Source organism: Sus scrofa, chromosome 2, assembly GCF_054392235.1.
Source record: "Sus scrofa isolate SSC_HxYL_T2T_F1_AM1 chromosome 2, Sscrofa_HxYL_maternal_Yorkshire_Landrace_v2.0, whole genome shotgun sequence".
Lineage (NCBI taxonomy): Eukaryota > Metazoa > Chordata > Mammalia > Artiodactyla > Suidae > Sus > Sus scrofa.
In genome coordinates this window covers 69,984,178-70,006,750 of record NC_139384.1, presented here as the reverse complement: position 1 = coordinate 70,006,750, position 22,573 = coordinate 69,984,178, and the positions used below count along the sequence as shown (strand labels likewise).

At 46.1% G+C, this 22,573-nt stretch overlaps 1 protein-coding gene across 10 annotated transcripts in view; it reads left to right on the top strand.

Annotated features, from left to right (window-relative positions):
* Window positions 1-22,573, top strand: part of NWD1 (NACHT and WD repeat domain containing 1) — a 109,536-nt gene that overhangs the window by 3,305 nt on the left and 83,658 nt on the right. For 5 of the 10 annotated variants that reach the window (XR_014837443.1, XR_014837444.1, XR_014837446.1 and 2 more), the window contains exons 2-4: window positions 5,390-5,475; window positions 8,493-8,609; window positions 20,440-20,737. Coding sequence is in view for 4 of the 10 variants with exons in the window: in XM_085012471.1 (XP_084868597.1) it covers window positions 5,392-5,475; window positions 8,493-8,609; window positions 20,440-20,737 (499 nt within the window). In the remaining 6 variants the exon portion in view is untranslated. Of the gene's footprint in view, window positions 1-2,273; window positions 2,529-5,389; window positions 5,476-8,492; window positions 8,610-20,439; window positions 20,738-22,573 lie in introns of those variants that run through there. The other 5 variants (XM_021083578.2, XM_085012472.1, XM_085012475.1 and 2 more) reach the window with 4 other exon arrangements.

Sequence of the window (22,573 nt, the reverse complement as noted above, 5' to 3'; positions counted from 1 at the left end):
CACTGAAGCCTTTTCAATAAGGTCAGATCCTGAGATATTTGATGCCTACCCCCCCACCAGCTGTATAGACATATAATTGACATATAGCATTGTGTAAGTTTACAGTGTGTAACGTGCTGATTTGATGCACTTATTTGGTGCTACTACAGCAGCATTAGTTAATATGACTCCTCATGTCTCATAATTACTATTTCTTTTTTTTTTTTTTTTGGCCCCTCCCATGGCCTGCGGAAGTTCCCAGGCCAGGGATCAAACCCATGCCACAGGGAATTCCAGTTGTGGCTCAGCAGGTTAATAACCCAATGTAGTGTCTGTAAGGATGCAGGTTTGATCCCTGGCCTCGCCCAGTAGATTAAGTATCCAGTGCTGCTATAAGCTGCGGTGTAGGTCACAGATGTGGCTTGGATCCTGTGTTGCTCTGGCTGTGGTGTAGGCCAGCAGCTACAGCTCTGATTTGACTCCTAGCCTGGGAATTTCTATATGCCACAGGTGCAGCCATAAAAAGCAAAAAAAAAAAAAACCCTAAAACAACAACAACAAAAAACCCTGCACCACAGCAGTGACCTGACCCGTGGTGGGAAACTTTTAATCTCTTAGCAAATTTCAAATATATATATATATATATATATATATATATATATACACACACACACACAGTTTTGTTTTTTCTGTTTTTGTCTTTATGTGCCCAAGTCCACGGCATGTGGAAGTTTCTGGGTCAGGGATCAAACCCTCACCATAGCAGTGACCCAAGCCCCTGCAGTGACAATGTCAGATGCTTAACACGCTGTGCCACAGGAGACCTCCACTACAGTACAATATTATTAACTATAATTTTCATGCTATACATCAGAGCCTTGGAATTATTCATTTTATAGCTGGAAGTTTGTACCCTTTGGCCAACATCTCCCCATGTCTCCCACCCTACAGTCCCTGACAACCACCATTCTACTCTGAATCTATGAGTTGGGCTTTTTTTAGATTCTATGTATAAGTGAGATCATGTACAGTATTTGCCTTTCTCTGACTTATTTCATTTAGCATATGGCCCTCAAAATAGGCCCATCCACAAAACAGAAATAGACTCAGAGACATAGAAAACAGACCTGTGGTTGCCAAGGGGGAGGAGGGTGAGAGTAGGGTGGATGGGGAGTTTGGGGTTAGTACTTGCAAACTGTTACACTTAGAATGGATGAGCAATGTTATACTGTGTAACACAGGGAACTATATCTCATCTCTTGTGATAAAACATGATAGAAGATAGTGTGAGAAAAGGGATGTCATATGTATATATATGATATATGACTGGGTCACTTTGCTGTACAGCAGAAATTAGCACAACATTGTAAATCAACTGTGCTTTAATAATAATAATTTAAAAAAGGTAGGTCCATCTATGTTGTTGCTAGTGGTGTTTCTTGAATATTTCAAAGAGCACCTCCCAGTTTGATGTGGGTATGTCCTTAACTGCCCCTCTGGGGACTTGCTAATGTCCCTTCTTATCAAGGAAAACTGGTCTCGGGCCCAGACCTCCTTCAGGCAAGGAGCTCCAGCTAGAGATGATATAAAGCTGGTTTCCCAATTTCTCAGCACTGTTGACATTTGGAGACAGATAATTCTCTGTAGTGGCATTGTCCTGTGGGGCATGGAGCAGCACCCCTGGGCTCCACCCACTAAATGCCAGTAGCTCCCCTTCCCCCATTCCTGACAACCCAAAGTGTCTCCAGACATTGCAAACATTCCTCCCGGGGAAGGGGGGGTGGGCACAGAATGGCCCCCTGTTGGCTGAAAATAGTACTGCTCGCTGAAATTGTACACCCAATGCCTGTACCTTGTGGAAGGGGACAGTGAGCACAGGATGGGGGGTGGTGTTTTGCTAAGAATTTGTCCTCTGGCCTGCCCTGCCAGGGCTGGGCAAGGCTTCCAGCATCCCACAGCCTCCCTCTGCACACCTGGGCCCAGGTTCAGCTTTCATGGAGCCCCAGGGGACCCAGGTGTTCGAGAAGCTGGCTGGTCCCCGGGCCCCAAAGCCCAGCACCAGGAAACCGCAGTTGCTGTGGCGACAGCTGAGCTGCTGGGGCGAGGAGCTGTTGGTTGAGGGGAAAAGGCTCCAGTGCCTGGAGGAGCCGCCATCCAGGGCTCTCGGCTGGGAGGTCTCTGTCCATCATTCCCCCAACTTGCGCTTGGACACCAAGGAGAGCCGTGGAGAGCCTCTGATTCAGCCTCTCAGGGCACCGGAGGTGACAGAGGCTACAGATAGCCGAGGGGGGGTCTAAGAGGGTGAGACAGCCACTCCACCCCAGATGGCCCTGCCCCACTGGGCTCCTAGGAAGGCCACCTGGCCATTGGTGTGAGGTCTCTGAGGCCCAGGCCCTTTCCTGGGGAAGGGTTATCCAGGTGGGCAGGCAGCATGAGCATCAGCCCCTTCAGCCCAGGCACCCGCCGGCGGCTTCTCCAGGGTCAGGCAGGCCCCCTCCCGGAGCCTCTGTCCAGCAGTGTGTCCATCTTCATCAGCTCTACGGTCTCAGGTAAGGGCCAGGGCAGGGCTGGGGGCTCAGGGGGTGCCAGGGCAATGGGCATGGCTCACAGGGTTCTCTAAAAGACTTGGATGTGAATGTAGCCCATTCAGTGACCCACAGAGAAATTGATGAGGGAGGGCCTCCCTGACCCTCTGTTTTCTCCTCGATGAGCCGGACTCAGAGCTTGACTTGATAGAGTTGCTGGGAGTGGCAAATGATTTTGCCACTAATATCAATGATGAACGTTCTACACAATAGACGTAGAAAGTGCCAGTTTTCCCACAGCTACAAAGCACTGCATGGCTGGACCCTGCGTACTCCCCACTTTATGTGGTATGATTCTAGCCTCCTTATAGACTCGTTATAGTCACAATGGGCTCCAGCAAGTCCTCGAACCCATGAAGCCCCAGGCCCCATAATCTGTAGTTATTCAACTTAAGTGCTTATTTAATGCCTGACTCCTCCAACCAGGCTTAAACTCCACAAAGGTAAAGCCTACATGGCGTGTGCCAACAAATGTTTAATAATCTATTCTCCAAAAATTAAAACCCAAACAAAACCACCTGATTTATACCCTCTGCCAATTTCCATGGTGTAAATTCTCCCACTATAGTCAATTTCAAGCTGCCAGTGAGACTTCATAAATATGGACTTGGGCAGGGATATTGGGTAGCTCATCATTCTGTAATATTTCCCTGATAGAAAATCAGTAGTTGTAAAAATCTCAAGAGCAGAGTTCATGGTAACATGTAGTAAAATAATTTAGAAATGATGAGTTTTGGAGTTCCTGTCGTGGCACAGTGGTTAACAAATCTGACTAGGAACCATGAGGCTGTGGGTTCGATCCCTGGACTTGCTCAGTGGGTTAAGGATCCGGTGTTGCTGTGAGCTGTTGTGTAGGTCGCAGATGCGGCTCAGATCCCACGTTGCTGTGGCTGTGGCGTAGGCCGGTGGCTACAGCTCCGATTTGACCCCTAGCCTGGGAACCTCCATATGCCATGGGAAACTGCCCTAGAAAAAGGCAAAAAAAAAAAAAAAAAAAAAAAGAAGTGATGATTTTTGAGATTTGCAATCTCCGCTTTTACTGTAATGTATTCCCTCCTAAGTTCAGAAAGTTTAACTTTTCATAGTGACTGTTTTAACAAAATTCCTCATGATTTAGCAATCCACCCTGCCAGGACAGCCAGGGGCTGGCTCTGGCATACTGCGTTCTGTATGTATGTCTTGTTTGCCGTTGTGCCCTTGATGATTGGCAGTGACTGGGCGTAAACTAACTTCCCAGTAGATATTTTATGGACAGATGTAAATAATCCATGGAATTTATAGGACAGGTATAGGACAGGGGGTAGGAGACAGATCCAAGATTGGTGTCTAGGTCAGCTTTTGTAACAGGGCCTGGGAAGCTTCTCTGTACCAGTGGCTTTAGGAGTCCTGTCATAAATACTAAAGTGACCTTCCCCTGGCTATGCGGAGAAAACAAATGTTTGTCTTTTGGGGGCCACATCTGCAGCATATGAAAGTTCCCAGGCCAGGGATTGATCCTTAACCAGATCGAACCCTCACTTCAGTAACAACCTGAGCTGCTGCACAGAAAATGCTAGATGCTAAACCCACTTCACCACAGTGGGAACTCCTGAAAACAAATATTTCTTGAATACCTTTGTTGCAATAGGTGCTTTTACTTGTAAGCCTTGGCGGTTAATCCAGTACATATTGAGTGCCTGTGTTGAGTGCTAAGAAATTAGCAGTGACCTAGATGAGCAAAGATTCTTGACTTTGGGGAGATTGCAGCCCTGCAAAGTAGAGGCATCACCCCCATTTTATAGAAGGGGAAACTGAGGATAGCCTAACGCTTGGCACGAGACCACACAGTGAAATCAAGCAATGGAAAAAGTCTTAGACTCCAAGTTTACCCTAAGGTAAGACTGCCAGATTTGGCAAAAATAAAAAAAGCTGAACTACCAACCACCACCAACAAAACTAGGATACCCAGTTCAATTTGCATTTGAGATCAACAACCAATCATCTTTAGCATAAGTATATCCTAAATGGTGGGTGTGCAGAAAGGGACATACTTATGCTAACAAATAATTTGTTCTTTATCTCAAATACAAACTGAACAGAGTTTATCAGAAATGCAAATTCTAGGGAGTTCCCCTGTGGCACAGTGGATTGAGGATCTGGCATTTTCACTGAAGTGGCTTCGGTGGCTACTGTGGCACAGGTTCTGTCCATGACCTGGGAACTTCCATATGCTGAGGCAAGGCCAAAAAAAGAAAGGAAGGAAGGAAGGGCAAATTCTAGAATCTATGAAGTGGGCTATTCTTATGCTCTTAAGTTTTCATTGTTCATCTGAAACACACATCAGCTGTGTGTCCTGTATTTTATCTGGTAACCCTAACTTAAGGTAACCAAACGTCCTGGTTAGCTGGGACTGAGGGGTTTCCTGGGATGTGGGACTTTTAGCACTAATACCAGAAAAGGCTCTGGGTGTGGTTGGTCTCTCTGGTTTGCCTCCTGTTTTTTGTATCTTTTGATTTGCTGTGAGGGATCCCAGCCTTGGTGGGAGTGATTGAGGCTAAAAGCAGAACTGTTGGAGTTCCCTTTGTGGTTCAGCAGGTTAAGAACCCAACATAGTGTCTGCGAGGATTTGGGGTTCGATCCCTGGCCTCGCTCAGTGGGTTAAGGATCTGGCTTTGCCGTGGCTGTGGCGTAGGTCACAGATGCAGTTCTGATTCGACCCCCAGCCCTGGAACTTCCAGATGTCACAGCTGTGGCCAGTAAAGAGGGAAAAAATCCAGGCAGAACTATGAGGTAGGGGGAGAGTTCTAGGTTCTCCCAAGTTATAGCCTCCATGCCATTCCTTGCAGATATGGACGCAGAGAGGGAGGCCCTGCAGAGCACCGCCTACCCAGAAGTGCAGACCTTCTGCCAGAAGCATGGCCTGATGTTCGAGGTAATGGCCCACCCACTCCTCACTGCCTCAGCATCAGGGAACGAGGGTGTGCCACCTGGGCAGCCAGGTGGAGAATCAGAGGGGCTCCGTGACCACAATGCATCATGGAAATGGAAGTCCTCCAGGAGTTCCCACTGTGGTGCAGGGGGATCGTCTGTCTCTGCAGCAGCAGGGATGCAGGTTTGATCCCCTGCCTGGCTCAGTGGGTTAAGGAGCTGACGTTGCCGCAGCTGTGGTGTAAGTCACAACTCCAGCTCAGATTCTTTTTTGTGTGTGTGTGGTGGTGGGTTTTTGTTTTTTTTTTTAATTAGTTTTTTTGGGGGGTGGGGCTGCACCTGCATCGTATGGAAGTTCCCAGGCTAGGTGCCAAATTGAAGCTACAGCTGCCAGCCTACACCACAACCATAGCAACTTGGGATCCATGCTGGGTCTCTGACCTACATCACAGCTCACAGCAACACTGGATCCTTAACCAATTGAGTGGGGCCAAAGATTGAACCTGCATCCTCATGGATACTAGTTGGGTTCTTAATCCATTGAGCCACAAAGGGAATGCTTCCAGCTCAGATTCCATCCCTGGCCATACCATGGGGTGGCCAAAAAAGAAAAAGAAAAAAAAAAGTCCTCTAAAAAGATGGGGGGGATCATGGCCATGGGTACTGGGGTGAACACAAGGCAGTGTGGCAAAGTGCTGGGAGTAGACACCTTGTGACCCTTCCCTTTGGGCGTGTCACTTTTGTTGATGTTTTGTTTGGTCCTCTGGTCCTCTGGGACAGCTTCGGGGGACATCTAAGAGGACCGTGAGATATTCAGGTTGGGCATGGAGGTGAGAAGTGTCTTTTTCCTGGGATGCTCATGGTGAACAAGCTGGGTAGCCACCAAGGGCCCCAAAAGTCTCCTACACACAGATCCCAGGGTAGGGACGTCGCCTCCAGCAAGTTTTAAAGAGAAAACTGACAAACCATCTTGGAGTCTCAGCCTCAGTTGACACTACCTCCTTGCCATTTACGGCAGTGATCCATCATATCAATGCACCCACCATCACTTACATATCACTAAGAAAGATGCATTGCTGTCTTGGGAATTCGACTCTGCCCACCACTCATCATGAGGCATAGTTCATTGGCATAGGCACTAACAAGGAAAATGTAGGTGCTGAGAACTGATGAAATGCCTCCGGTACATCCCTTGAATGCCTACCAGGTACTGTGTGACAAACACAATAAACATGCTCAAGGCACAGACAGGGAGACAGTGGCCCAGCAAGATGAAGTTTCTTGCCCAGGGCTGGTGGCTGATCCTTTTTCCTTCTCCTTTTCCTCCTCTAGACACATCCAGTGTGGTAGACCTTTTACCCCATAGTGTAGATTACTGGGAATTTTATGCCTTTCCCTCTGGACAAAAGAATTTAGGGATGCTGGGGACCGTTTTGTGTCCCATCCCTCTCTCCTCATCCCAGCTTTCCCCCAGGTCAGCTTCACTCCTTGAATCAAACCCTTCTGCCCAGGCCCCCTCTGGCCAGCAGGCAAAAATGGACCACAAGCATGCCGTTGCCAAGGAGACTTTGCCACGTCTGATTTTGGCCAAAAGAAAACCCTTCTTTGCAAAGACAACTCTGTGAACAAGTGTGGACATGTCCTCGCTTTAAAAGAACAGTTTGAAAATGCCCAAGGTCTTTAAAAAACTTTAAAAAATGTTTTTAAGTAAACTTTAACTTGAAATTTAGATTTGCAGTAAAGTCACCAGTGGTACGGAATTCCCACATGCCCCACACTTGCTTTGTTCCCTATTGTGAACATCTTTCATTATCCAGGCATATTTGCTATAACTAAGAAGAGAACATTGGTACATGATCATTAACCACCCTTTGGGGTGTTCCCATTGTGGCTCAGCAGTAATGAACCCGACTAGTATCCATGAGGACTCAAGTTCAATCCCTGGTCTTGCTCAGTGGGTTAAGGATCTGACATTGCGGTGAGCTGCAGTGTAGGTCGTGGATGTGACTTGGATCCGGTGTTGCTATGGCTGTGGTATTGGCTGGAAGCTGCAGCTCCAATTCCACCCCTAGCCTGGGAACTTCCATATGCTGAGGGTGCAGCCCTAAAAAGCAGAAAAGCCAAAAAACCAAAAAACCACCCTTTGGACTTTGACTGACACCTGATCTTTGTGTTCTCTCTCTGGTCTAGGACTCCAGCCAGGGAACCCTGTTACATTTAGTTGTCATAGCTTCCTAGTCTCCTCTGGCTGGGGTGACTCATCCGTCTTTTCCTTTGCACTCGTGACCACCACATTCTTGGGGAGGACTGCCCAGGTGCCCTGTGGGATGTCTCCAGCCTGGGTCTATCTGATATTTTTCTCATGATTACACTGGAACTATGGGTGTCATTCAAGTTCTTTTTTTTTTTTTTTTTCCTCTCTCTCTCTTTTTTTTTTTTTTTTTAATGGCTGAACCTGCAGCATATGGAAGTTCCTGGGCTAGGGGCTGAATCAGAGCTGCAGCCACAGCAACACTGGATCTGAGCCTCATCTGCAACCAATGCTGCAGCTTGAAGCAACGCCGGATCCTTAACCCACCAAGTGAGGCCAGGGATCAAACCCACATCCTCACGGAGACTATCTGGAGTTCTTTACTCTCTGAACCACAATGGGAACTCTCATTCAAGTTTTTTTTTTTAATTTTTAAAAGTATAGTTGATTTACAGTGTTGTGCCAATTTCTACTGTATAGCATAATGACACAATCATACATATATACACATTCTTTTTCTCATAGCATCTTCCATCATGTTCTATCCCAAGAGATTGTTCCCTGTACTGTAGAGTAGGACCTCATTGCTTATCCATTCTAAATGTAATACTTTGTATCTACCACTCAAGTTCTTTTAATCCAGACATCCCTTTTTGGGGAGAGGCTGTCAAAAATTATTGAAAGAAACTTTATGCCTTTATCAAAGGTAACTGAAAAAAAATGACTTATCCTGCTACCTTCCTGATAAAACCCATGCTTGTAATTTCCAGGTGGTTGATCTGAGGTGGGGTATCCAGAACACCGAGGCCACTGACCACATGACCACAGAACTCTGCTTGGAGGAGCTTGACCGGTGTCGGAAAACATCCATAGGGCCAGCTTTTGTCGTGAGTCTCTTGGAAGGGATGGATTAGTTCTTACTTCTCCTTTCAGCACCAGGATATGGCCCCTAATTCTTAGGCAAACCCGTCAGTAGAGGAAAGTGGGTGGTGATGATTCTGCCATGATAACCAATCTTGAGAGCCTGCCAAGGGCAGGCATTGATAATTAATCACTGCGCTCATTTTTCTGCAGTTAGCTGGGATCCAGACACGAGCAGTCAAGTGCAAATGCATGTGGGCTGGAGAACAGAATGTTGAAGCCCAAAGGGGTCTTAGAATTTGTTCTGAACCTCTCCCCAGCTTCCCCCTCTCATTCACTTTGTTTGGGGAATTTGGGGACCCTAGAAAACCATAGAGAAGGTGGAAACCTACAGGATATGGAATTTTTTTTTTTCTATGTGCCCCATGGTGTGGGGGGGCAGACCCTGTGGCCCTATCTGGAGCCTGCCTCAGGGGCAAACTTCCTCTGATCCTAGATGAGACCAATTTTTCCATATTACAGGGTCTTTTCTCCCTTCCACTACACTTCCTCTGTTACCAGGACAATCCCCGGCTCACAATTAATGGTTTGGGGAGTTTCCATTGTGGCTCAGCAGGTTAAGAACCCAACTAGTCTCTGTGAGGATGCAGGTTCAATCCCTGGCCTTGTTCAGTAGGTTAAGGATCCAGCATTGCTGCAGCTTCGGCATAGGTTACAGATGCGGCTCGGATCCCGAGTTGCTGTGGCTATGACTGTGGCTGTGGCATAGGCCAGCAACTGTAGCTCTGATTTGACCCTTAACTTGGGAACTTCCATATGCTGTGGGTGTGGCCAGAAAATAAACAAAACAAAACAAAATCTAGCCCTCCGTCTGTTTTTCTAAGTAAACATTTAATGACACTCAGTCACACGCCTTCATTTACATAAGGCCCAAGGCTGCTTTCCAGCTGCTAGGGCAGAGCTGAGGAGTTGCCACAGAGACCATCTGGCCTGCAAAGCTGAAAATTTTGGCTATTTGACTATTAATGGAAAAAGTTTGCTGAACCCAGTCTTAGAAAGTAAAGAGGGAAAAAGTCAAGAAGTGTTTTTGCCCAATACACCTTAATCACAAAGAAGATTTGAGCAGCTCCCCTCATAAAAACAAAACAAAACAAACACCGGAAACCTCTCCTGGAGATAAGAATGTAAGAAGCAAGTGGAGTTCTCTTGTAGCACAGTGGGTTAAGGTTTCAGCATTCTCACTGCAGACTTGGGTTGCTGCTGTGGTTTGGGTTCGAACCCAGCCCAGGAGCTTCCACATACCACAAATGCAGCCAGGAAAAAAAAAAAAAAAAAAGATGTAGGAAGTAGGAGAGAGTGGTCCCCATTAGAGAAGCTGTTTCCTAGGGAAATAAAGACAAATAGATGAGACCTGTTTGGACTTGAAATTGCATTGCCCATTGCAATAGCCACAAACCACATGTGATGATTTAAACTTAAATTAATTAAAATCAAGTAGTATTAAAATTTCAGTTCCTTGGTTGCACCGGCCACACGGAAGTAGCTCAGCGGCCATATGTGTCAAGAGGCCAATGCATTGCACAGCAGAGATAAGAACACTTGCAGCATTGCTGAAAGTTCTAGTGCTACCTTAGAGATGAGATCTTAAAACAATGACAACAACAAAAGAAAGCTAAGTCCTGGGCAGCAGAGATGAAAAGTTTTCTTTATCATGTATCAAGTTTTATCTATACAGTTCCCATTGCATTTTCATTCTTTTGTTCTATACTTTGTATGTGTTGTGTCAATTTTTCTTTGTTTTCCAATTTCATTGAGATATAATTGACATCTAGCATGGTATAAATTTAAAGTGTACAGTGTATGACTTGACTTACATGGACTGTGAAATGATCTTTTTTTTTGGTCTTTTTAGGGCCGCACCCGTAGCATATGGAGGTTCCCAGGCTAGGGGTCGAATTGGAGCTGTAGCCCGCGACCTACACCATGGCCACAGCAATGCAAGATCTGAGTTGCATCTGTGACCCACACCACAGCTCACAGCAACGCCGGATCCTTAACCCACTGATCGAGGCCAGGGATCGAACCCACATCCTCATGGATGCTAGTCGGTTTTGTTAAATGCTGAGCCACAACGGGAGCTCTTGAAATGATTATTAAATAATTTTTGTTAACACCCATCCTTTCTTATAGATATGGAAAAGGAAAAGTGTTTTTCCTTAGTGATGAGAATGTTTAGGATTTGCTCTCTTAGCAACTTTCAAGTATGTTCTGCGGCACCGTTAACTACAGTTATCATGTTGGACATTACATCCCCAGGACTTAATTATCTTATAACAGAAGTTTGAACCACTTTATTTATTTATTTTTAATTTTTTAAAATTATAGTTTATTTACAGTGTAGTGTTAGTTTCAGATGTACAAAGGTGATTTAGTTACATATATGTAACTGAATACATATGTTCTTTTTCAGATTCCTTTAACTTACAGGTTATCACAAAATATTGAGTATAGTTCCCTATTTAATTATTATTGCTTTAAAAAACATTCTGGAGGAGTTCCCATCATGGCTCAGTGGTTAACGAATCTGAGGTTACGGGTCGCAGGTTCGATCCCTGGCCTCGCTGAGTGGGTTAAGAATCCGGCTTTGCCATGAGCTGTGGTGTAGGTTGCAGACGTGGCTTGGATCCCAAGTTGCTGTGGCTCTGGTGCAGGCTGGCAGCTTTAGCTCCGATTAGACCCCTAGCCTGGGAACCTCCATGTGCCGTGGGTGCTGCCCTAGAAAAAGGCAAAAAGACAAAATAAAATAAAATAAAATACATCTTGGAGTTCCCGTCATGGCTCAGTGGAAACAAATCTTGTTAGCATCCATGAGGATGCAGGTTGGATCCCTGGCCTCACTCAGTGGGTTAAGGATCCAGAGTTGCTGTGAGCCATGGTGTAGGTCGCAGACGAAGCTCAGATCCTGCGTTGCTGTGGCTGTGATGTAGGCCAGTGGCTACAGCTCCAATTCGACCCCTAGCCTGGGAGCCTCCATATGCCACAGGTGTGGCCCTAAAAAGCAAAAAAAACAAAAATAAGTAAAATAAATAAAATACATCCTAATGCTTGAAAGGCTCTACTCTCCAGCTTATATGTCTCCTTCATGATTTTTTTTTTTTTTTTCAGCCGCACCATGCAGCAGCTTGATGTGGGGTCTCGGTTTCCAGACCAGGGATTGAACCTTGAACTTGGGCTACAGGGATGAAAGCTAGTATCCTAACCACTAGACCAGCAGGGAACTCCCTCCTTCTCAGATTTTTTCCCCCAATCTTCTAATTTTATGTTACAAATGAGCCTGATGATCAATCATTTTGTTGCATTTTAAAGTAAAAAAACTGTAAAGAAAAAAGGGAGATGGAAAGAAAATAAACTCCAGGAGGGATTCGATTTTGCAACCCAAATTGCAGGCGGCCAAAAGCACAACGCAGCTTCCAGGTGGCACGGGGGATGGGGGAACAGGAGGGAGGATGATCTCTGAGCTTCCCCCAGGCCCAAATGGCCCAGGGACCTTGCGGATCCTTCCAGAAGGATTCCTTGGGCTGCAGGCAGGCTGACCTCTATCCACTTCTTGTCTTTCTCCTGAACCAGGCCTCAGCCCTCTATCTCTTAAGAGTCATGGCATCATTTTCCCTGAGTAGCTCCGATTTGGGGGGGCTTTCCACGAACATCAGAGATGCAGTGGAAGCCCTTGGAGAGGTATCTCTCTGGTAAATAAGTCATTAGGCTGTACGGCAGGGGACGGCTCCCCATGGCACTTCCTTCTAGAGGCTCCGGGTCTCTCGAGCAACCTGCAGCTCCAGCATCTCAGGAGAGTTGCTCCTGATGGCTCCTCACTCCTCCTTCAAGCGCCTCCCATTCTGGTTGCTCTGGTCCCACAGTCAGGAGCATCTTGCATTGTCTGCCTCTTTTCTGAGATCTCTGGTCTGTGGTTGGCTGAATACATCTTGACATCTTTTCCACCTCCTCTTGCTCCTCCAAGGCTCTTATGGCAGGAAAGCCCCCTGAAGAGTGGCGTCCTCTTCAACACCCTATTTTTATCAAACCAGATTTGGGTCTGCCCATCCACACACAGTGAAGCCAATCTACGGACACCAGGATATAGGGAAGGAAAGCGCAACATTTATTGCAGGGTGCTGAGCAAGGAGTCCAGGCAGCTAGTGCTCAAAACACCCGAACTAGGAATCTCTGGTGTGGCTCAGCAGGTTCAGGGCCCAACATAGTGTCTGTGAGGATGCAGGTTCAATCCCTGGCCTCACTCAGTGGGCTAAGCAACCAGTGTCGCCAAGAGCTGTGGTGTAGGTTGCAAATGCAGCTCAGATCTGGTGTTTCTGTGGCTGTGGCATAGGCCAGCAGCTACAGCTTCAATTCTACCCCTAGACTGGGAACTTCTATGTGCTGTAGGTTTGGCTGTAAACTGCACTCACAGCTTGCAGAAGTTCCCAGGCCAGCGATGACAACATCGAATCCTTAACTGCTAGGCCACCAGGAAACTCCCAGGAAAGCATTTTTACAGGCCAGGTAAGAGAGGGGAGTCACAGGGTATATAATCATCTCGTGCACAATTCTTTGATTGGCTGATGGTGAGGTCACAGGGCAGTGTCACAAGGGTTCACATTATCAGTCCTCAGGCCCCAGTAGGTCTGGGGGCTACGTGCTCATGGTCATCACATTAAAGTCTTTCATTTGGTGGGGGTTGTAGCATCTGACGCAAGCAGGAAGCGTGCGTCAGATACTTTTATCTGGGTACTTAAGAGAGGAGTTTATGCAGAGGACCCCATGGGGTCCTGCTTGTTTACATCATCAGTACAGATTGCATTTATTCAAATGTCCTTGGTGCACACCTCTGGAATATTCTGTTTCCATTTTACATAATGAAGAAATTCAAGGCTTTAGGCCTGGTATCCTAGGCCTCCTCCAGCCTAATTCTCTTATGTTCAGTTTGTACTTTCCCCAAGCACATTGGGGCAGAAAGAGGGCCTCCTGTGTTGTCTGCAGTAAGACCAAAATCTTAGGGTCTCACCAAACCCTACAAAATCTCCTCAGAGGATGGCCTTATCTCTCTTACCTCCCCTTTTGGTTGGTGCTTTGGCTCTTGGCTTTCTGGCACTGAGCCTTTGCCACACTTCCTGCCCCAGGGCCTTTGTACATTCTGTTGCCCTGTTTGCCAGGACCTCTGCCCAGGGCACTCCTTTTTATGCCTTATTATGCAGCTTTTAAAATTATTATTTTTTTGGAGTTCCCAGTGTGGCTCAGCGGAAACGAATCCGACTAGGAACCATGAAGTTGAGGGTCTCGTTCAGTGGCTTAAGGATCTGGCAATCCTGTGAGCTGTGGCGTAGGTCGCAGATGGGGCTCAGATCCTGCATTGCTGTGGCTGTGATGTAGGCCGGCAGCTACAGCTCTGATTGGACCCCTAGCCTGGGAACCTCCATATGCCGTGGGTGCAACCTTAAAAAGACAAAAGACAAAAAATAATAAAATAAAATGACTATTTTTTAAATGATTTTTATTTTTTCCATTATAGCTGGTTTACAGTGTTCTGTCAATTTTCTACTGTACAGCAAAGTGACCCAGTCACACACACATGTATACATTCTTTATCTCACATTATCCTCCATCATGCTCCATCATAAGTCACTAGATATAGTTCCTTTAAATTATTATTATTATTATTAAAGTGTAATTGATTTACAATATTTCATCAGGTTCTGTTATACTGCAAAGTGACTCAATCACACACATTTCCCTGTGGCGTACAGTAGGACCCCATTGCCCATCCATTCCAAATATAATGGTTTGCATCCAAAAAAATCCCCAAAATGCCCATTCATCCCACTCCCTCCCCTTTCCCCCTTGGGAGCCCTAAGTCTGCTCTTCTTGGCCATGATCCATCTGTTTCTGTTTTTTGTTTGTCTGTATTTTTAGATAGGATCATCTGTTCCATATTTTAGATACCACAAATAAGTGATATCATACGGTATTTGTCTTTTTCTCTCTGGCTTGCTTCACTTACTAGGAGAATCTCTATATCTATCTCCTTATTCTGCAGCTTGATACTCACTGTTTCAAGGGAATTTCTCTGACTCCACAGCCCACGTGTGACCCGCTTTATCCTTTCCCCCTAGAACTATGACAGCTGCAGTAGTGACACTGGTGCTGTTCTCAGATTGATGCCTACTTTTGTTAGGACTCTGATGTGCAGGAAGGCAGGGACCAAGTGTCTTGGTCACTACTGTCTGTTGAGCAGTTGTCATGGGCTCAGCTTAATACATATTTAGGGAAATAACTGTGCTAAGAACTCAAGAGTTTCCATACTGGGATCTGACCATCTTCCCTTCCCAATTGGCTCTTTAATTTTTTGGCCACAAGCATACATCAGCTTGATATGGGATCACAGTTATTAGACCAGGGACTGAACCTGGGCTACAGTGGTGAAAGCGGTGAGTCCTAAACACTAGCCCACCAGGGAACTTCCTGGTTGGTTCTTAAACCCATGACCTTGGTCCACTTCCTTTACTTCCTGGACCTCAGTTTCCTTGACTAACAATGAGAGAGCTGGACATTTGGTTCCCTGAAGCCTACTGCCCCTCTGATGCCCCCAGGAAAGGCCGGGATTAGGGTGAGGAGAGCGAGGCACTTACCTCCAGAATAAAATTTTAACAGAGTGCCAAAAATCTTAATTATCAAAATAATTAATATTTTATTTTATTTTTATTTTTAAGACCATACCTATGGCATATGGGAAATTCCCTCGCCAGGATTCAAATCAGAGTTGTAGCTGTGGCCTATGCCACAGCTATGGCAATGACAGATTTGAGCCCTATCTGAGACCTATGCCACCCACAGCTTATGGTAACAGTGGATCCTTAACCTACTGAGCAGGGCCAGGGAACAAACCCACATCCTTACAGAGACACGTCAGGTCCTTAACACAATGAGCCACAATGGGGAGTTCCTGTCGTGGTACAGCGGAAACGAATCCAACTAGGAACCATGAGGTTTCGGGTTTGATCCTTGGCCTCACTCAGTGGGTTAAGGATCTGGCTTTGCCATGAGCTGTGGTGTAGGTGGCAGACGCAGCTCAGATCTGGCATTGCTGTGGCTGTAGCGTAGGCCAGCGCCCATAGCTCCGATAAAATAAAATAAAAAAAAAGCCACAATGGGAACTCCAAGATAATTAATATTTTAATGCAATATTTTAAAAAAATATTTAAATTGATCCAAAAAAATCTATGAGGAACCAAATATCAAAATTCTATAGACAGGGAGTTCCTGTTGCGGCCCTGTGGGTTAAGAACTTGACATAGTGTTCATGAGGTTGTGGGTTTGACCCCTGGCCTCTCTCAGTGGGTTAAGGATCCAGTGTTGATGCAAGCTACAGGGTAGGTCACAGATGCAGCTCGGATCTAGCATTGCTGTAGCTGTGGCGTTAGCCTCAGCTGCCGCTCTGATTTGGCCCCTAGCCCAGGAATTTCCGTATGCTACAGGTGCGGACATAAAAAGAAGAAAAAAAGATCTATTGACTTAAAAAAAATACAACCTGAAAGATGAGAGTTAAGTTTTATTTGGGGCAAAATTAGGACTTAAGCCCAGGAGACAGCATCTCAGTTATCCCTGAGAAACTGCTTCAAGGAAGTTAGGGAGGAGCTAGGATATATAGAAGTTTCTGCAACAAAGGACAGGGAGCAGGAAGGAAAGAGGCCTGGGCTCACAGAAATCATTCCTTTGCTATGCACCTCCACTATCAGGGCAAGTATCCTGAGTTTTCACAGTCTGCAGGACTCACTGGCTCTTACCCTAGGAGACATTCTTTATCCTTAACTACAGACCCGGCTGAAATACTACCCAAGAAGGAAAAGGGGGAATGTCAGGATATGATAAAGGTGAGGGGGAGGCACATTCAACATACACACATTTTACAAAAGTTTGTTGCTGATCTCCTGAAAGTCACTACCAGTCCCAAGGAGCAGACATCACCATGAAGGATTTTAATGTTTTTCCAGAAATGAAGAGATGCAAGAGTTGGGCACATAAAATCTTCTAAAAATATCTGACCATCTGAAGCCCTGTTCTTCCAGTTTTCCTGGAGCACAGAGTGCCTCACTCCTGGTCTCCACCCTGAGCTTCACTCAGGCGGTGCTGCGGGTTGGTAGCTGCAGTGGCTAATGTTTTACTCCATGTGGAGGTTGATGGCAAGTGACAAATTTCAGTTCACAGACCCTTAGCTAAATCACATCCGCAAAGATCTTTTGTTAGTTAGGGTTCTCCAGGGAAACAGAACCTAAAGGACTTATATGGATCTAAGTAAGAGGAGATTTATTACAGGAACGGGGTCACACAGTGATGGAGACCAACGAGTCCTGCCACCTGCCTTCTGCAAGCGGAAGAACTAGGAAAGCTATTGGTGTAATTTAGTCCAAGTCCTGAGGGCTGAGAATCAGCAGGAGGTTGAGGGTCTAAGTCCCGATATGGGACGGAATGTCTGAGAACCAGGAGCGCTGATGACCAAGGCCAGAAGATGTCTCAGCTCTAGCTGAGATAGGGAACCTACCCTTCCTGTCTTTTTGATCCATTGGGAGTTGATAGGTTGAATGAAGCCCACCCATACTGGGGAGGCTTCACTGAGTTCACCAATTCAAAATGCTAATCTCTTCCAGAGATACCCTCTTTTGACCTGCTACCTGGGCATCCATTAGCTCAGTCAAGTTGACATGTAAATTCGATCATTAATCAGTTGATCTAAGAAAGAAATGGAAATTGAGTTCCCACTGTGGCATCTCTGGGATGCAGGTTTGATCTTCCGCCTGGCAATTGCAGCTCTGATCTGATACCTGGCCCTGGAACTCCACATGCTGTGGGGTGGCCAAAAAAGAAGAAAAAAAGAAAAAGAAATAGAAAGTTTTATTTAAGCCAAATTTGAGGATTATAACCCAGGAAGAACATCTAAGAGAGCTCTGGGAACTGTTCTGCTTGTTAGAAGTCAAGGCACAGTTACATAAGTTTTTTGATGTATTATTGACAGTTGAAATAATCCAGATCTAAGTGTCATAGTGGTGGGTCATGTGACCCCTTATAAGATCAAGAAGGAATTGCTATCTTTTAAAACATTTTTTAATTAAAAAAAAATTGGTGGGGAGTTCCCATTGTGGCTCAGTGGTAACCAACCCTACCAGTATCCATGAGGATGTGTGTTCAATCCCTGGCCTCGCTCAGTGGGTTAAGGATCTGGTGTTGCCATGAGCTGTGGTGTAGGTCACAAATGCGGCTTGGATCCCATGTTGCTGTGGCTGTGGTGTATGACGCAGGCAGCTGCAGCTTCAATTGGACCCCTTGCCTGAGAACTTCCACATGCCACAGGTGTGGCCCTAAAAAAGGCAAAAAAAAAACAAAACAAAACTAGGATTGTCATGGTGCTTATGCAAATCAGCAGAAGGGTGGCAAAATATGCTAAAATATGTTGAATCATCTCAGGTTTCTGTGTAATGAGGATCTCCTACTTTGTCTTTTTTTTTTTTTTTTTTTTTTTGCCTTTTCTAGGGCTGCTCCCACAGCGCATGGAGTTCCCAGGCTAGGGGTGGGTCTAATCGGAGCTGTAGCCACTGGCCCACACCAGAGCCACAGCAACACGAGATCCGAGCCGCATCTGCAACCTATACCACAGCTCACGGCAACGCCGGATCCTTAACCCACTAAGCAAGGCCAGGGATTGAACCAGCAACCTCATGGTTCCTAGTCGGATTCGGTAACCACTGAGCCACGACGGGAACTTCCCAGGCCTCATTTTATGTTTCACTTAATGACCTGAGGCTTTATTTATTTATTTATTTATCTCATACTTTTATTTATGGTTTTATAGTTAAGCAAGCCTGCTTCATTCTGATAGTTTTCTTGAGTGATTGTTAACTTACAGTGATTTCCCAAAGTTCCCTACGTTTCCCTCTCTATCTATGGTCTCCTACTGCAACTTCTACAACTACCTGTGTAACTCTTCTTACTCTATTCCTATCAAGCTCAGGTCTAGCTGCTCAATGTTTAGAATTCAATGTGAGAGAGAGAGAGAGCAGGTAGAAAGGAAAGTTGCTTTTTTTTTTTTTTTGGCTTTTTGTCTTTTAAGCCCGCACTGGTGGCATATGGAGGTTCCCAGGCTAGGGGTTAAATCGGAGCTGTAGCCGCTGGCCTACACCACAGCCACAGCAACTCAGGATCTGAGCAGCATCTGTGACCTACACCGCAGCTCATGGCAACGCCAGATCCTTAACCCACTGATCGAAGCCAGGGATCGAACCTGCATCCTCATGGATGGTAGTCGGGTTCGTTAGCCACTGAGCCACGACGGGAATTTCCAGGAAAGTTGCTTTTAATCAGAATGCCAGTGATCTGGGGAGATGGTAGGTTCAGTGTACCCCCACCCCAACCACTCCCAAAGATTCTGCTCAGCCATGAAAATTTTTAAAGGGAAAAAGGGAAATAACCTCAGTTAATCATTGAGATAGGGGATCAGAGTCTTCACCACTTCCCACTGCGTTCAGGCTTGTGGACTTGTGATTTTCTTTAGATGCCATCCTGTTCCCAGTTCATTCACCAGATTACTGAAGGGGAAGCTAGGGAAGAGACCTGGTCACCTTTTAATTATTTATTCTTCATTTTGACGTCTTCGATCTATGGAAACACCAACACATTAGGCAAGGTATTGTGTGATCAAAAGATATGCAAAGGGTGCCAGGGCCAGAGATAAGTAGAGCCCGGGGTTGCCTGGTTTAAGGCAAGTGACAGGATGAAGGGGCCTCCTGCAGAGAGCTTTTTCCTGCCAAACCTGCTTACACTAGGATAAGGATTTATCGTTACTTGCAGCAAGTAAGAGCACCAGGGATCTTTCCCAAAGCAGCAAAATTGGGAAGTTTTAAGCTAAGGGTACATGCATATTCATGAAGGGACTTGAGCCAGGAGAATTCAGCAGAGAAGTGGGGCAAAGGTCGATTGGGAGAGTCCAAGCTTTTGCTGATTGAAGTCAGGAGAGTCCACGGGTCAACATTGTCATTCCCTCCTCCACCTGGGTGGGGGCCTTAGTTCCTGCAGAACTCAAAGCTAAATTATTATACATATCCCTTGAGGAGGAACTAGGACTCTGCTTTAGTGCTGAACCCTTGTTTCTTTTTTTCTTTTCTATTCTTTTCTTTTTTTTCCTTTTTAGGGCCACACCAAAGGCATATGAAAGCTTCCAGGCTAGGGGTCGAATCGGAGCTGCAGCTGCCAGCCTTCACCACAGCTACAGCAATGCCAGATCTGAGCCCCATCTGTGACCTACATTGCAGGTTGCAGCAATGAAGTATCTTTAACCCACTGAGCGAGGCCAGGAATCGAATGTGCATCTTCACAGATACTAGTATGGTTCTTAACCCAATGAGCTGCAATAGAACTCCCCTTCCCTTCCTTGATCAGCAACTGTTTGAACCTACCCCTTGGAACTCAGGGAAGTCCATGGAGGCTGAATGAGGCCCATTTCCTAAAAACAAGAAATGGGGGACACAGAAAGGCTTTTGTGCCCAGGAGCCCCACAGGGCCCTCATTGGTTACAGGCTGAGATCACCAAATGCCTTAGGCCAAAATGGCTTCAATTATGTCAAGACAGCCAGGCCTGGTTCTCTTTCCCTCTTTTTCTGGGGACACCGTATCCTATCTGCTTACATTAATATAATCTCCATGGTCCAACCACCAGTCGCATTTTCAGGGCTTGGCGTGCCCCACCCCAGGTCACAGAGCTTAAGTGCCCAAGCCGAGATCTGAACCTGGGCCCCTCTCTCCACCCCTCTCTGCCAGGCCCTCCTAGGTGACCAGTACGGCCCCTGTCCCATCCCCACGCTGATTGAGGAAAAGGAGTGGGAGGCGCTGAAGGCTCAGCTGACCGCGAGTCCACGTGATCTGGAGCTGGTGGCACGACGCTTCTGGAGGGACGAGAACGCTGTGCCCCCCACCTACCTGCTGCAGGCCCCATGCACTGGGGAGGCCCGTGGCCCCGAGGAGGCCACCCTGACCTCTGTCCTGCGCACAGGAGCCCAGGAGGCCCGGAGGCTGGGCCTCATCACCCAGGAACAGTGGCACCGCTACCACCGATCAGGTGAGGCTGCTGGGACTCCCCTGGGTTCCCCCAGAAATGCCCATGTGTTCAAAATCCACATCACATTTGGTCCAAATGCCAAAGTCTACATGTCTGTAAATGCCTAACTAACCTGGCTCCAGAGAGCCAGTTCTGAAAGAGATTATTTTTCTTTTCTTTTTCGGCCTCCCCGTGACATATGGAATTCCCGGGCCAGGGATCAGATCCGAGCCACTGTTGCAACCTAAGCCACAGCTGCAGTAATGCCAGATCCTTAACCCACTGTACCAGGCTGGTGGTCAAACCTGCGTTCTGGTGCTCCCAAGATGCCGTCAATCCCATTGTGCCACAGTGGGAACTCCTGAGAAAGGTTGTTTTTTTCTGATCCAAGAGAATGGAGTCATGTCCCAGTTAATTTCCATCTCTGAGGCTCCTTTTCTCTTCCCCCTTCTCCTAGGCAGCCTCCTGGCTTTGGGGGACATGTACTAGGATGAGCATCAGCCCTGTTTGTCTGGGACAGAGATGTTCGCAGGATGCAGAACTTTCCAAACCCAGGACAGTTATGGGAAAACTGGGAGAGCGGCTCACCCTGTTTCAGCCGAGAGCCAGCCCCTGCTGAGGTGTCCCTGTTGTCTGTCAGTGCACCAGCCTCTGAGGTGGTAACTGAGGCATAGCAAAAAGGAATGTTTGGCTCAAGTCGGGAGTAGAGGTTCCACCCTGAGACTGTCTGAGTCTGTCACCCAGCTCCCAGCGGGTCCCTTCCCTCTCACCTCTGGCCTCATCCTCTGCCCTTTCCATCTTCTGCACCAGCTACCAGAAAGATTTTTCTAAAAATAGAGCTCCTGCTGTGGTGCAGCGGGTTAAGTATCCGGCATTGCTGCAGCTGAGGCACAGGTTGTAACTGTGGCTCCAATTTAATCACTGACCTTGGAACTTCCAGAGGCCTCGGGTAGGCCAAAAAAGAAAAAAGAAAATGTAGTGTGCCAGAGTTCCCTGGTGGGTCAGCAGGTTAAAGATCTGGCATTGTCACTGCTGTGGCATGGGTTCAATCCCTAGCCTGGGAACTTTTGCATGCACAGGGCAAAGTCACATGCAAAAAAAATGCAGTGTGATCAAACCATTTCCCCACTGCCTGCTATCAGCAAGAAATATGTTCTTCTTCTTATTTATGGGTTAGTAATATCAGTTTATGGATTATTAGTATGTCAATTTCTGTTACCCAAACTGATAAACATATGAATTTATATTATCCACACTATTTAGTATATGAATTTGTATTACCAAAAAATTAAATACATGAATTTTTATTTCCCCAAATATTAAATACATGAATTTGTTACCTACACTCTAAAATATATGAATTCATTTTATCAACATATTAAATATTTTGATTTATTTAAAGTATGTCAATGTACTTTGACGTACTTTATGTTAACAGCATTTTATGTTAATAGTATTTTATTATTATGTTAATAGTATTTTAATTTTATTAAATATGTTGATTATTATCTATTTTATGTATTAATTCTAGTAACAACATATGAATTTTTTAAAATTTTATTTGAGGAATATTTTTTAAGGGCCACACCCACAGCATATGGAAGTTCCCAGGCTAGGGGTCGAATCAGAGCTATAGCTGCAGGCCTACAGCACAGCCACAGCAACACAGGATCCAAACCACATCTGTGACCTACACCACAGCTCATGGCAACACCGAATCCTTAAGCCACTGATCAGAGCCAGGGACTGAACCCGCATCCTAGTGGACACTAGTTGGGTTTGATTCCACTGAGCCATAACTGGAATGCCACGAATGATTTTTAATTAATAGGAGAGTTACAACGTTATAACTTGTGT